Here is a 16,411-nt window from a genome sequence, read left to right as displayed (position 1 = left end):
ATATTAAGAGTACATATTTTGTGTTGTTAATTTAACAGTTATCTTAAAGTGCATTTTAATATGTATTTTAAAATATTACCTGCTTGTTATCATTCCATGTTTTTATTATTGTGTTAGATACATAGACAGATTCTTCCCCTAGTGGCTATCTATATATGAGGCATTAACCCTACCTATTGAATTGCTTATGCGAATGGTAACTATAGATGCCCCTAATACATAACATAACAGCTGATTTCATATTTCATTTATATAGAGGACAAATTATAAGTCAATGTTTTGGTGTTCTGCAGCTCATGTGTCCCAAGACAAGTATTCCACTATACATAATTTGGATTTAATTACTCTCCTTAGGTGGCCTCTAATCACTGAAGAAAGAACGAAGCACATCATTCTGATCAGATTTTAACTTTTCATGTTCCCAATGATTCGACATATATATATGAAAACACATTGTCTATACATCCAGTCTGTTAATGTTTTTTGGGGATATACAGGTGCATCTAAAAAAATTAGAAAGTCATCAAAAAGTTAATTTATTTCAGTAATTCAATTAAAAAAGTGACACTCATATACTATATAGATTCATTACATACACAATTGCAAGCATTTCTTTCTTTTAATTTTGATAATTATGGCTTACAGCTAGTGAAAGCCCAAAATTCAGTATGTCAGAAAATTATAAAAGTGTGAAACTGTTCAATATTGTAGACTCACGGTGTCATAATCTAATCATCTAATTAAATCAAAACACCTGTAAAGGTTTCCCGAGCCTTTAAACAGTTTCTTAGTCTGGTTCAGTAGGTTAAACAATCATAGGAAAGACTGCTGACTTGACAGTTGTCCAGACAAGAAAGTCATTGACACCCTCCACAAGGAGGGTAAGTTACAAAAGGTCACTGCTAAAGAAGCTGGCTGTTCACTGCTGAATCCAAGCATATTAATGGAAAGTTGAGTGGCAGGAAAAAGTGTGGTAGAAAAAGGTGCACAAGCAACAGAGATAACCACAGCCTTGAGAGGATAGTGAAGCAAAGGCCATTCAAGAATTTGGGGGAGATGCACAAGTAGTGGACTACGGCTGGTGTCAGTGTTTCAAGAGCCACCACATACGGACGTATCCAGGACATGGGCTACAACTTTTGCATTCCTTGTGTAAGCTACTCCTGAACCACAGACAATGTCAGAAGTGTCTTACCTGGGCTAAGGAGAAAAAGGACTGGACTGTTGCTCAGTGGTCTAAAGTTCTCTTTTCGGATAAAAGTACATTTTGCATTTCATTTGTAAATCAAGGTCCCAGAGTCTGGAGGAAGAGTGGAGAGACACAGAATCCAAGTTGCATGAGGTCCAATGTGAAGTTTCCACAGTCACTGATGATTTGGGGAGCCATGTCATCTGCTGGTCCAAAGTGAGCACAGCCCTCTACCAGGAAATTCTAGAGCACTTCATGCTGCTTACCAGCTTTATAGAGATGCTGATTTCATTTTCCAGCAGGACTTGGAACCTGCGCACACTGCCAAAAGTACCAATAACTGGTTTAATGATCATGGTATCACTGTGCTTGATTGGCCAAAAACTCGCCTGACCTAAACCCTATAGACAATCTGTGGGGTATTGTCAAGAGGAAGATGAGAGACACCAGACCCAACAATGCAGAAGGGCTGAAGGCCGCTACCATGGCTACCTGGGCTTCCATAACACCTTAGCAGTGCCACAGGCTGATTGCCTCCATGCCACACTGCATTGATGTAGTAATTCATGCAAAAGGGGCCCTGACAAAGTATCAAGTGCGTACTTTTTGTACATGGACATATTTTTTAGTAAGCCAACATTTCTGTATTAAAAATCCTTTTATTATTGGTCTTATGTAATATTCTAATTTTCTGAGATACAGAATGTTTGGTTTTCACTAGCTGTAAGCCATAATCATCAAAATTAAAGAAAGAAATGCTTGAAATATATCACTATGTGTGCAATGAATCTATATAATACATGAGTTTCACTTTTTGAATTGAATTACTGAAATAAATTAACTTTTAGATGATATTCAAATTTTTTGAGAGGCACCTGTACATGCATTTTCAAATGTTTGTACATTGCAAGAAAATATCATTCACCAGAAGTTCTTAAAACTGAAAAGATTGTTAATTGCCAATAAGAATTTGTAATCAATAAACTCCACTCTTCTAATAAGGTAATCATTTACTCTTATTATCTCACTATCACAGCATAAGTGTAATGCCCCGTACACACGTTCGGATTTTCCGATGGAAAATGTCTGATCGGAGCGTGTGTGGGCTCCATCGGACATTTTCCATCGGATTTTCCGACACACAAAGTTGGAGAGCAGGAGATAAAATTTTCTGACAACAAAATCCGTTGTCGGAAATTCCGATCGTGTGTACACAAATCCGGCGGACAAAGTGCCACGCATGCTCAGAATAAATAAAGAGATGAAAGCTATTGGCCACTGCCCCGTTTAAAGTCCCGACGTACGTGTTTTACGTCACCGCGTTTAGAACGATCGGATTTTCCGACAACTTTGTGAGACCGTGTGTAGACAAAACAAGTTTGAGCCAACATCCGTCGGAAAAAATCCTAGGATTTTGTTGTCGGAATGTCCGAACAAAGTCCGACCGTGTGTACGCCCTATAAGACTGTTTTAGCTCATATCTGAGTTCAGTGCTGACAACAGACACTCTATAAACTGGGAAACAGTTTCGTCTTAAGCCACATAAACACGGGCTATATGTCGAGTGACAACGGCTGGTTAAAGAAAAAAAAAGTCCGAAATTTGGCTTGTATGTATGTCGGACATGCATGCTGGAAAACCAGCAGCCGCTGGACTGACTACCGATCAGCACTCTCAGCCGATGGCAGAGAGCGCTGATCGAATTGTTCTGTCGGGGGGGGGGAGTCCTTCTGTCAGAACACAATAGCTCAGGGGGAGATCGCTGAACTAACCTCGCATGGTTAGTATAGCGGCTCCAACTGGAGCTGCCAGGTTTTTTTTTGTGCAACCTGCTGGATTGCACAAAAAAAAGCTATAGTGTGTACCAGGCTTCCGGTCTCTTTCGCACTGGTGAAGTCAACCAGAGGATCCACCTGCCGAGCAGGTGATCTCCTTGCTGATCTCCGCTGAGCAGGTGGATGACAGGTCCGTGTCCCCTCCGCTGATGTCCCCGCTGTCCTCTGTGCACTGTCAGATGGAAACAGACCATCTGTTCCTTTCCATCAGACTGTCATCTGATCTCATCCACCAGATGGATGGGGAACAAATCCCTATTCGTCAATTTTTAGTGGACCAGATCGGATGTCAGCGGTTGTTAACAGACACGTTAACATTGACATCTGCCGCTCCATAGAGAGCAATGGATAGCCCGATTGGGTCTGCCTGTCAGTTTAGTCCATTCATGTGAAAAGGGCTTTACAGCCTGACAATGAGCAGAAACTTCTGCTCCAACAAGGAGAGAATACAAGTGAATACCAGTGCACAAATCACACACCTGCACATTTCAGGCAAGCTCTCTTTCAAATGTAAAATCTGTATTTTAATTAGGGATGCTTACCTGGCAGTACACACACCTACCTACACAAACTTTCCTGTGGCCTGTAAGCTAAATTTACCCATAAGGCCTCATGCGCACTGGACATTTTGCAAACTCTCCTAGAAGCCTTTCCTCCCGGAAGCAGCATTTTGGCAGAAAAAGCCTGACACTTGTAAAAGTGTCTAAAGATTTTACAAGCTTTTAGGCGTGTTTACAGGCATCAAGAGCTTGAGCGTTAATTAATTTCATTGGCCAGAATAATAATTTATTCTAGCCATTGAACTCAATTACCACGCAAGCAGTACATGCGCCTAGCACTAATGCACGTTTAGGCGCTTTTAGCTACATTTAGCAGCGCCAAGTATTTTTTCGGCCAAAACAGCTGCCACTAAACTCTGCCAAAAGTATATGTGTGCATGAACGCCTAGGCTAACATGCAGGGGAGTGCAGGGGAGTTTAGAGGCAGGAAAAAAGACACCTAAAGCCCCTTGAAGCAGCTGCAAAAACGTCCAGTGTGCATGAGGCATTAGCAACAAAGATGAGTAAGAACATGTTTTTAGTAACCTGCTGACAAAAAAGTAAAACATCTGGAGTCTGCAGTAAAGGAAATGTTTATTTGGTCCCTTGAAGTAAACCCATCATGCGAGAAACATGGAGGCTGCCATTAATGTGACATTCTTCTGGAAGTAAAAGTTGTCTGGCTGCCATGACCATCGGTTTTATCAGTAATTTAAGTAACTGACACAAAAAAATATGCATGCGATGGCTTCTAACTTTCCCCTTTAAATACATGTTCCAGATCAGTGATTCAGAAATGATTAAACCCAGTGGATCTACATAATAGCCAACTGTAAACTAGCATTTTCAGAAGGTCGTCAGTGGCAGGTTTATCCTATTCTTTAGCGCATCTCTAAATACCTGTGTTTAGGTAGTAACTCAGGTCTCAGGTTTTAGGTATTTACAGACAAAATGTATTTCTCTTAGTTATGGAAACAGTAGGGATTGGTTAGAACCTCTGCATTTTTTTTTCAATTTCCTTTTGGAGAGATTTTCCTTTAGTTGCTGTTCTTGTGACCACGCCAGTGTAGTAAGAGAAGATTTCCAATGGGGATACAGTACATACAGCAGTACAGAGCTAAGGAAGTTTCATCCTCCCCAACCCTACTAAATAAAAATACAAATAAAATGTGATTTGTAGTGGCACACTGTCTCAGTTAAGACATTTTTCCCTCCCTTCCTATTTTACACCCATAAGTCCCTATGCTACTACCAGTATATAGAGGAAATCCTGTTAATTAGGAATGGTAGCAATAAATAATAGATCCAATTCCACAGAAACTGCAATAAACTCCACCTTGCCATTAGAAGGGCCCACTATACTATCATATAGTATACACTCTTTGGACACAATTGTCCACAGCAAGAACACCACTATTCATATTTCCATATATTGGAAACCAACATACAGGCTGTGTAAATCTCAGGACTGGGTGGACAATAATGTGAATCCTTTGGCAGATAAAACAGTTCCCAAATAATAATTTTTTATTTAGCTTTGTATGAAGCTCAACTTTAGGATTGTCACCCTGCTAGGAAAATGTTGGGGCCTACAGATATGTTTGACATTAGGTTTTTCAGTGTCATTTCCGTGTCATTTCATTTATTCTACTTTCCAGGGCAAAATGTTTCTTTCAGTGTCTTCTCACATTATTATGTAATAGGATGTTATAATACTATGTAAACCTGGATTGAAATTTACAACGTAACAATCCTTGAGAGATACTACTGTTGTTTATCATCGTAAATACTCACCGCTAGAAAAATCTGTAAAGCGCTGCTCAGGGCCTCAATATAAGGATAATCAAGAAGACATCCAGTTACTGTTACCATATGATGATCAGCCAGTGACAGAGGAGCTGTACGAACTGGCGTCACCAGACAGCCTGGTCCATTTTCCATCCACCATGATCGATGCAAGGAGGTGTTAAAGTTCATTATTAGGTCCCTGTGCTGTGGGAATAGCATTTACAAGAATTACTCCAAGTTTCCACAGACAGCAAGAAAATACAATGTAGTCAAAGACTAGGAACCGCACATTAATATTGGAAGAAAGGAAAACTGAGTTTTTTCCCAAAGAGACCTGTCCAGGTTCTGTCTATACATTTTAACTGCTAGTTAGAAAATATCTAGAAAATGTTAGTGGTTGATGTAGGCAATATCACAACAATCCTTTCTTTTCAATTTGTATAAACAAGATTTACTTAGCAAATAATAACTGTTTAAAGCTGTTTTTTTTAGATATGCATGTAAACAAGAATCTTTCAGGACAAAAATACATAAGCTGCCATTTCAGACTTTTTTTAAATGATGCATGCTTCCGGTCTGTCATGCTTATCTCTGGTTCATTACATAGTGGGTCATGGACCCATAACAAGCATTTTTATATCAGGTGTTCCAAAACCTGATATGAAAATGATATACAATTCAGGCAAGTGACCTACCAAGGAGTAGCGTCAGGATGAGGGGACAGCCCTGAAGTCTGCAGTCTTTAAAAGCAAGTCAGCAATGGCAATCTTTAACATTACTGTTCTGAAGGTTACCCTTAATGTGAATAGTATTTTATAGACAGTATATGTTTATGTTTCTTAAAGTTGATTTTTCTGTTTAATGTGTTAACATACCACATGTATGTGGGGAATGCTATATGTGCTCTTTCCTTATGTATTCTTTGCTTCCTGTCTGTGTCTTGCTAATTTTATTATTTCACACTGTTTGTCTGTTTTTGGACAATAAAGTATCTGCAATCTCTAATTACATTAAACACCTGCAATATACCTATTAGCCATATACCATGTGATCTTTTAGCAAAGTGATATTTTAATGAAAATAAGTGAGTAACTTTGTCATTTTAGTGTGTTCAGGTGCACTGCCACTTCAAATTGAATGGGCTGCCTAACACAGAATGGCTTAACGCACAATAATGCATTGGATTACCTCATGTATGTTAATGAAAGGCATAGTTTAAATAGGCCCTTTCTGTTTCAACAGCAAGTTATACCTGCCATAGTCCATGGCTTATTTCCAGTTGCTGTTCACACCCAATTCCACTTTCATATGTTCCAACTCTTTCTATTGCATCCTCCATGGTATGAATTATCTGTTCATCAAGTATACTGTAGTGGGTCCCCTAATAGTGGCTGTACGTGTGCAGACCTAGAAATTCAAATGTAGTGTTCTTGCCAGTGGAGGCTATACTGGATATGAGAAACTAGAGGTCTTTTTTTTTTTTTAAGCTCTCAGAAATTATAAGAAACTGAATTGGGTGAATGGGCCTTTATCCACTTGCTTACTGGGCACCTAAACCCCCCTCCTGTCCAGACCAATTTTCAGCTTTTAGTGCTGTCACACATTGAATAACGATCATGCAACACTGTGCCCAAATGAAATTTTTATCATTTTTGTTTTCCTACAAATAGAGCTTTCTTTTGGTGGAATTTGATCACCTCTGGGTTAAAAAAAGACAGTTTTTTTTAAATCAATCAAACAAAACCGTTTTATATTTTGTTAATACATTTTGCAAACAGGTCATTTTTCTCCTTCATTGATGTACGCTGATGAGTCTACACTGATGGGCACCGATAGGCTGCATTGATGGGCACTGATAAGGCGACACTGATGGGCACTAATTGGCGGCACTGGTGGGCTGATGAGCTGGCACTAGTGGGCACTGATAGGTGGCATTGGTGGGCACTGAGAGGTGGCACTGATGGGCGGCACTGAAGGGCATTGATAGGTAGCACTGAAGGGCACTAATAGGTGGCACTGATAGGTGGCACTGATAGCTGGCAGTGATGGGCACTGATGGGTGGCAGTGATGGGGACTGATCGGCACTGGTAGGTGACACTGATAGGCAGCACTGCTAGGTGGCACTGATGAGGCACTGATTAGCACCACTGGTGGGCAATGATAGGTGGCACTCGTGGGCATTGATAGTTGGCACTGATTGCTGGCACTTATGTACTGGTGGGCAGTGATTGGCGGGCACTGCGGGCACTGATTGGTAGGCACTGATTCATGGCACTGGCAGGCGGTACTGGTGGGCACATATGAGGCGGCTTTGCCTCTTCCTCGATGTCCCTTAAACAGAAGCCGGTGATCGGCTTTTTTTTCTCCTCACGCTGTCAGCGTGAGAAGAAAAAAAAAACGATTACCGATCTTCTGTTTACATCATGTGATCAGATGTCATTGGCTGAAGCTGATCACGTGGTAAGTGATCGGGATCGACCCCTTACTCCTATGTGTGATCACCCAAGTCTCGCTGACTTGGGTGATCACAGTGTGCGCCGCGCGCGCGCCTTAGGGGGGTTTGGCCAGCGTGCAAAGGGGAGGAAGTCTACTGACGGCCTCCCGGCAAAGCAGATTCACGCCGAAGCCGTCACTCGGCTATAGCGCGGATCTGAACAAGTTAAAGTAGAACTAACTTAGAAAAAAATCTATTGCTAGATAGTAGGCAGATTTGTGTGTATAAACTGTCTACATTGAGCTATGTAAGCTACTGGCATCTGTAAGGCTGGGTTCACACTACAGCATGCTCCGGCTCACAGCAGTGCGTCTCCATTCACCGTTTCAGGTCCGATTTCAGCCCGTATCTAACAAGGGCAGTGATTCTCTACTATTCCTCTATAAAGCAAAGACCTGCAACTGACAGAGGCAGTAATACACTTTTGTGTGATTATAAGTCTTTTTAAAAGGCAACTTGGCAAGTGTATGGTGTATAAAAGTGAAGGTGTGATATGTTGTAGGCGCTAACATTTTCTTTGGTGAAGAATAGTGCAGTTAAGGCTGATTTGTATTTGCGCTACGTAACATATGTAAACATCAAACCTGGCACTAGAGAACCATGCCTTTTAATAAAAGTTTCTTGCTATATGTCACAGAGGAGGTATCATCAAAGTAATATCATGTTACCCTATGACACATGAAAGCACTGCGGAGCTTCACTAAAAACAGAAAGAAAGAAATTTAACTATAACTAGCTAGCCAAAACGAGATTACAGCTACAAACTTCTGAAACAGCTTACTGCCCTTCAACACCTCACACTAAATTTTCATACTGTTACATATACATAGGTAATGAGGTGTGGGGGAGCAATGTTATGCTACCCTAATAAAGGAATAATTGCATTCAATACACTACAAATTATATTATACCTGTGATAAATGTCCCACTTCCAGGTAGAAGCAGATTATAAATGCATTCCAAGCCACCCATAATGCTAGCCAAACTGAATACTGTATGGGGAAAATAAAAGATAAAGTAGAGAATCAGAGACATAGCATTTACACCCAAAATGCAAATACAGAACTAAAATACAACAACAGGAGCATAGAAAACAACAGAAACACTTTCGTTTAGTGATACAGGGAAGGGTTAGACCCTTTGTCAGGCTTTCCTTCCTGCAGATCCTACTTGCTTCCTGTGTGGTCATCTGGGCCGGAAATGCGGGTAATGCCGCGCACACACAGGCGGACTTTTCGGTATCAAAGGTCCGACGGTCTTTCAACTGACTTTTGACGGATTTCCGACGGACTTTCAAACAAACAGGCTTGCCCACACACGATCACACTAAAGTCTGACGGATTTGTACGTGATGACGTACGACCGGACTAAAATAAGGAAGTTGATAGCCAGTAGCCAATAGCTGCCCTAGCATCAGTTTTTGTCCGTCGGGCTAGCATACAGACGAGCGGATTTTTCGACCGGACTCGAGTCCGTCGGAAAGATTTGAAACAGGTTCCAAATCTAAAGTCCGTCTGATTTTGGACCAAAAAAGTCCGCTGAAGGTCCGATGAAGCCCACACAGGGTCGGATTGTCCGACGGATTCCGACGGATTCGTCCCGTCAGACCAGTCCAGTCAAAAAGTCCACTCGTGTACATGGCATAAATCTCCCTAGTGGAGGCACAGACAACAGTGAGGACCTGATATAGTTTGTAGAACTTCTCTACTTTATCCAAAACATTAAAAAGTGGTTTGAATGGAATTAGGCTTGAAGGTCTATTGGATTATGCCTATGTGTTCATTTTGTAGAGTACCTGTATATTTTAAACAAAATGGATCCATACTACTCAAATGTTACCAGTCTTGATGACGATTATAAATATCAAGTAAGGAAAGGGCTCTATTTGCTGCTGATCTTTGTTAAAAGGAATTATCAGAGTCATAGACGTCTAGATACACTGCAAGTCTGCTTTATAAGGCCTCATGCACACAGGACGTTTTTACAGCTGCTTTTAGCAGCGTCAGACTTTTTTTTTTTACAGCTTAAAAATGCCTCTCCATGTTATTCTATGGACTTATGGCTTTTAGGAGCTGTAAGTGGCATAGGCGTTTTCAAGCTGTAAAGAAAATACAGGGTAAGTGCGTTCTGGAGCAGCAGCATTAAGCTGTAAAAACGCCTGATGAGACTAAAGACGTGTTAACGCTATAATCAGCGCTAAGCCACGTCAAGCGTTTTTAAGCTGTAGTAATTAGATCTGACAGTAGAAAATAGAAGAGTGCAGAGAAAGGCTGCTAAACGTGTATTAACGCCAATAGAAAGCACTTCTAAAAACATATTTGCCAGGTTTTAAATGATTTCCATTTATTTCTCTTTGTTAAACCACTTGAGCACCTTTAAGTGCAAGAGAGTTGTTCTAAAAAAATTTTAACAAAAATTCTAGGGTGTTTCACCTACTCCTCTCCTTCTGCTGTCACTCCCCCAACATGGCTATCCGCAATTATCAGTTTATTAAAAATTATAGCCAGGACTAGCAGATGAAGCTTTAAAACTGCAGCCACTCCGATGATATTTGCAGAAAGTCATTGAGTGCTGCAATGGGGGTTATTTACTAAAGGCAAATCCACTTTGCACTGAAAGTGCACTTGGAAGTAAAGTAGCTGTAGATCCGAGGGGGACATGCAAGGAAAATAAAAAACAGCATTTTAGCTTGCACATGATTGGATGATAAAATCAGCAGAGCTTCCCCTCATTTCAGATCTACCCCTTAGATTTAGAGCGACTGCACTTTCAAGTGCACTTGCGGTGCAAAGTGGATTTGCCTTTCATAAATAACCCCCAATGTACTTGTTTATTGTTACATTGTATTTACTACCTTTGACCTGTAAAAAAAATGTTGTTTTTAAATAATAAGTATTCCTATTTAACTGCTTATTAACGTTAATTATTCTCAGTCAATTATTTCTTTCCCGTCTCTCCTTAGCTATTATTTTTCGCCTATTGGTATTCCTTTTTTACCAATAAATTATAATCTTTTTAAAATAATTTTTCAGTCATTTTGTTTGTTATTTTTTCAGTGTTCTATAATTAAAAAAAACGAGCATACTAAAACAAAAGGCTTTTATCAATTTCAATTTAATATCACCAATTTAACAGGCTCATAGAGAGATATAAAAAAATTGTTCAAGTCCTTAAGAGCTATAAAGGTAATAGATCTGAAGTGGATAAAGCAGTTTATAACCACTCTATTTTTAATTAGAAATTATACGTTTTCATGTTTGGTTGTTAACACTGGGGGAGGATTATGTTTCAAATACAATACAAATACGATTGCCGCTGTCAACATGCAGGTTTTTTACATGAAAGATGCATGTACTGAGAAAATATGTAGGCTGCTATTACAAACCTCTCCCTTCTAAAATGATAGTTGCTTGATTGCCATACTTGCCCAAAGTCTTCAATACTTGTTGAGTTTATTGTCTTAGATTTAGAACAAGTATACAGTTTAGGACTTTCGCCTTAAATCTGACTTCACTCTATGTGTGCTTGCTTATGGTTGGTGACTCAGAAAGTACAGTAGCCAGTGACCGCTTGGCAACTAACATTTTCAGAAGAAGATCGAGGCTGTAACTTTTTTTCTCAATACAGGTTTCCTTTCATTTATTGATCAAGCTTTTTTTTCTGAAGTACAGTATGTTAATAAGAGCTCAAGCCAGGTGTAAAATAACTTTATTTTTAAAATACATTATCGTTTTTAATGCACTGAGGTATAACAAGCAACTTTGCAAATGTAGCCTTTAAATGTAAACCTTTCCCTATGGTTGGGACTGGCATTAAAGGCTGGGATGATTGTAAACATTGGATTGTTTGCATGCAGCCTTTCTGCATCTGCACATTACAAAGCAGAGACATTCTTGCCCCATAACCAGGTGCACCAATAAAACACTGTGAAGTCTACAGTGGTTAGAGTGAACTGGAGCATGGTTTACCAGTTCACAGGAGTGAATCAAGTTCAATTGTAAGCCAAACTAACATTTCCCATCAAACTTTGAATTAGAACGAAATGGTCCAATTTGCTGCACGTTCGGATTCACAAGAACCAATTCTCTCATCTCTCTTGGAGATGTGTTACAGCTTAATAATTTAGGCAGGGGATGCCTTCTTCAAAAAGTTTCTGATCTCCATTTATTATATAGGTACAGCAAAGCATTCACCATTTAAAGGTCCTTGCACTGAACAGATTAAGTCAAAGAGGAATGAAATAGGTATGGTACATGGAGCAGATAGTGTTTTCCCATGTATCTGTGCAGTTACTGTGCAGACTGCAGGCAAGCTGAGAATAAACAATGCAATAGTTACATCATTATGTGAAGGCAGCTCTCAAAGCACAGATACAAAAGGAAGAAATTATGGTTTACTTTCAGAGCTGTTTGGTTTCTTTAAATATGTAAAATCACTACTCTGTTTTATGGTATCCCTTACTTCTTATTTTGTATATATTTTTAGATTTTTCACATTGACTGAATTCACACTAAACCAGTACCCTCATAATCGCTTGCAGGCCATTATATAAATGTAGATCTATCCACTTTTGTGCCTTGTTCAGGAATGATTTAAGGCCCGTTAAATATTTTACATGCCAAGTCCTGATAACTATTCTAAAACAGGATCTTATAAAGTACCGTAATTCACATACATAACAAGTTAATACATGTAATTATACAATCAATTAATCCATTTTGTTGACTTGCAATAAAGATAACGATTTTATTATCAAAATGGTGCAAAACTGTGCACTCCTTCCCTCTCCCATCACTGAAAAAAGGATCAAAGGGCGACACATGTACCACTGTTGGGATCTGGAGTTCCAAAGGCCCCTGGGAAGAGTGGATCCCTCCCCTCTCAAACAGATATCTGCTCATTTATGAATAGCCCGAGGCTAAAATAACAAGACTGGCCATTAGCATGTCTAGTGAAATTATCTAATTTTGTATCCTTAAAATGACAGGGAGTTGGAAGGAATATTTTATCAAGATAGTCATGTGCTAAGTAGGCACAATACGTTTTATCAAAACAGTGTATTGTTCCTGACTGCTTCATACAGCATATATTTACAAGGAGATTAGATCCGTCAAACGACAACAGCTTTCAATAGCTAGGGTATAAAAATGAGAAGCAGCGTTTGGAACGGACAATTGTTGAAGAGTGACAGATAAATTGAAATATGTGAATTTAATTTGTTCTGTTGGCAAAGGGTTTTACAGACCGATATAAAAGTCCAAAGAAGTGGATTGCATTGAAGGTCAGATAATGCATTCGGATTGTTTATATGTAAGGTTGGGAAAAAAGGCTTCACAGATGAAAATAAATGGACATCTAAACAGTCATTTATTTGGAAGGTTTAAACCCCCCAAAGATTTCAGTTTTTGTAATATTTACCAGTAAAGTTGATCCAGGTAATATCCAATTGCCTGTTGGGGGATCAGGAAGGAATTTTGTTTCCCCCACTGGAGCAAACAGGATCATGCTTTATTGGGGGTTTTTTTTCACCTTTCTCTGGATCAAATGTGGGTATAGGATTGTATATATGGAGGTTTTCTATTTGAGTATTTTTTTTTCTATGTTAGTTGAAGTGGCTGGACTTGTGTCTTTTTTAACCAGGTTAACTATGTAACTATATGTAATGTAATAATGCTGATATGAGAGATATTTTACCTGCAAGGGGATTTACACAGCTCTGCCCAGGCTGATGACCTGTGGTTCCTCTATTGCAGTTAGGCAGCTAGGTCACCCCTATCCCTGATTTGTGAGTGTGCTTGTGGTGGGTTACCACAAGGCACACTCACAAATCGGGGATAGGGGTGACCTAGCTGCCTAACTGCGGCAGAGGGACCACAGGTCACCAGCCTGGGCAGAGCTGTGTAAATCCCCATGCACGTAAAATTATCTCCCATAGGTGTATTTCAGCTTTGTATTTTGCTGTTTACCTGGAGATCAGCTTGAAGTAATATAAAAGTGAAAATTATTTTTATTATACAGAAGTAAGAACCAACTAAACAGGATAACATCAAATGTTTTCATATGCCAAGAAGTTGGAAAACTGAATATAGGCTGTTCACTTTGCAAGGGTTTTTGCCCTTTAGCTTGGTGATTGTAGTGAAAACTCCTTTGCAAGGAATACCCAATCACGTCCAAGGAAAATAAAACATAACAATTTTTTTGATTGTACATAATTGGATGATGGAAGTCAACAGAGCTTCACCTTATTCACTGAGCTAAGGAAAAGCTTGTGAGAAATCCCCTTGCAAAGTGAAGAGCCTATTTTCTGTTCTCAAAAACACTTTGCATAAGAAAACATTTGCTGTTATCGTATTTAATTGGATACTATTTTACTTCCCTAAAATAAAAATGATTTCCACCGGTATATTACTTAAAGCACACAGTTTCCATGCGCTAGTGCAGGGTTCAAGTGGTGAAAGCAGACACTAATGAGGTGATATAGGAATTATATCTCCCGTCACTTTTGGCGGGCGTAACGCCCACCGAGCGCAATCCATTCAAGTGCACACGGATTGCTCTTCAGACACCAAAGCAAGTGTGAATGCAACCTTAGAAAGATTTTCTCCATACATTGTCCCAGGGACAACCATTTGACCAGACAGGAAGTGAGGGGAAATCTCAAACAGCAACAAAGACACTTTTAAGAAGAAGGAAAGGCTATCTACTAACCAAGTTTTAAATGATGCCAGCCAACTACCCCGAGTAATGCTGCATACTCTTTTAATAAAAAGCAGTGTAAATACCTTTTTAAAATTGTTTTTCCTAGTGATTAGATTAGTGCACACCTCTGGGTCCTGAGCGGCACTCTAGAGCAGTGATGTCACCCCACTGGCACCGATGCTTTGTCGTAGTGGGTTTACAGCCTCTTGATTGGCCAGTGGGGGGAATGATGTCATCCCATGCATTTGCACAGGAATCAGGCATTGTGGCACAGCTGGAGTGTGCTGGAAAAGCAAGCGTTTGTTGTTGCAGAAGAAACACAGCAGGTCTCATCTGCAATAAAGTACTGCCTGCTCTCAGTTTTTTTTACTATTTAAAGGCTAACTTCACCTTTTGCAGAAAATAGCTCATGCAGTCAAGGGGCCTCAGTAGATATTAAAAATCGGTGCACCTTTGTCACATGATCATTTACTTTATTGTTTTACCTGTAGGCCATTTGGGTCTCTTCAGAAGCCTGACACAAAAACTTCTAGTTAGCAACCTCCACATCCTGACTTGTTGCTAGAATGTGAAAACTGTTGGATGCTTACTCGCAGCATTGCAGAATTGAAAAGCAACGTTTTTTGCGTCCCAGCAACTAAGCATGACCTGGGGGCTGCTACCTGGGAGTTTTTTAGCCAGGCTTCTGAGGAAACCTAAATGTCCTACAAGTAAAACAACATTAATGATCATTTTACAAAGCTGCACAGATTTTTAATATCTACTGGGGCCTCTTGACTGCATAGGCTATTTTCTGGAAGAGGTAAACCTAGCCTTTCGGTTTAGTTCCACTTTATTCAAACTACTGTATACAAAGTCAATTGTATAAAAAGCATATACTGAGATAGGTAGAAAGAATTGCTAACATTAAACCAAGATAGCAATTCTCTTACACCTTTCATGTTGAAAGTAGAAACTCCCTTTTAGGAGCTAAGCAAATGGATCCTCAGTATTGATCGTCACTTAACATTATAAAAGAGTGGCCTTGGATCATTTTGATGAATGTCTGAACTTACCAATATCAGGTACTTGGATCTGTAATGCAGAGTGCCAAATATTCCCAAGATGACTGCCATAATATGCAGGAAATTGGCTAATATTGGTGCCCACTGGTAGCCGAGGAAGTCAAAGATTTGTCTCTGTAGTGCAGCTGCCTGTTATAAAAGAAAACCAAATCCCCGGGGTGAATGATCAGTGTCTTAGGGCAATATAGTGGACAAAACAATCATGTCTGCTTTACTGAAGGATTATCCCATAAAAGTGCTATGTGACCTAATGATGTTACAAAAGCTAAAGACATAAGGCTGAGTGGTCCATAAAGTCTCCCCATATAATAAAATATTTATTAGGTTCATCCACTGGGCCTGAAATACTATTGAATCTGGGGGCAGACAAAGCATGTTATATTACTATATCTATTAATGTATACATTATTTATATTAATATCTGTCCGTTTAAAAAAGACTGTGCATCATGATAAGATCGTGTTCAATTTAGCACCTAAAGAGTTAAACAAGAATACTACGGCAGAAGGCATGGGGTAATTAAAAAGCTTTTAACCACAGAGATATTCAAGTTAAATTGGATTATTGAACTGTAGAGCAGCCAGTCACCAGCTAGTGCTTAAAAGTACTCTGGGACTTGACACATGAATATGTACAGGTATAGAATCTTCACCCAAGATACTGCATTTTGTAGAGGCAAAGCCCTGAAACATACTACTACTAAACTAGCTAAATGATACAGACAGATCTGAGGAAACAAGGATCATTTTTTGACATTTTGCAAATTTTAGGCATTTTAAACATTTAAAGAGAACAAAAAAGT

General features: G+C 39.5%; 1 protein-coding gene across 1 annotated transcript in view; it reads right to left on the bottom strand.

Moving 5' to 3' along the window:
* The window catches only part of LOC141128763 (sodium/potassium-transporting ATPase subunit beta-1-interacting protein 1), a 68,969-nt gene that overhangs the window by 15,827 nt on the left and 36,731 nt on the right, over nucleotides 1-16,411 (bottom strand). The window contains exons 2-4 of the mRNA XM_073616238.1: nucleotides 15,601-15,738; nucleotides 8,758-8,838; nucleotides 5,358-5,555 (exon numbers count right to left, since the gene is read on the bottom strand). Coding sequence (XP_073472339.1) covers nucleotides 5,358-5,555; nucleotides 8,758-8,838; nucleotides 15,601-15,738 — 417 coding nt within the window. The remainder of the gene's footprint in view (nucleotides 1-5,357; nucleotides 5,556-8,757; nucleotides 8,839-15,600; nucleotides 15,739-16,411) is intronic.

Source organism: Aquarana catesbeiana, linkage group LG02 (genome assembly GCF_042186555.1).
Source record: "Aquarana catesbeiana isolate 2022-GZ linkage group LG02, ASM4218655v1, whole genome shotgun sequence".
NCBI lineage: Eukaryota > Metazoa > Chordata > Amphibia > Anura > Ranidae > Aquarana > Aquarana catesbeiana.
The sequence above is the reverse complement of the archived record's forward strand: the minus strand, read 5'-3'. Positions and strand labels throughout refer to the sequence as shown.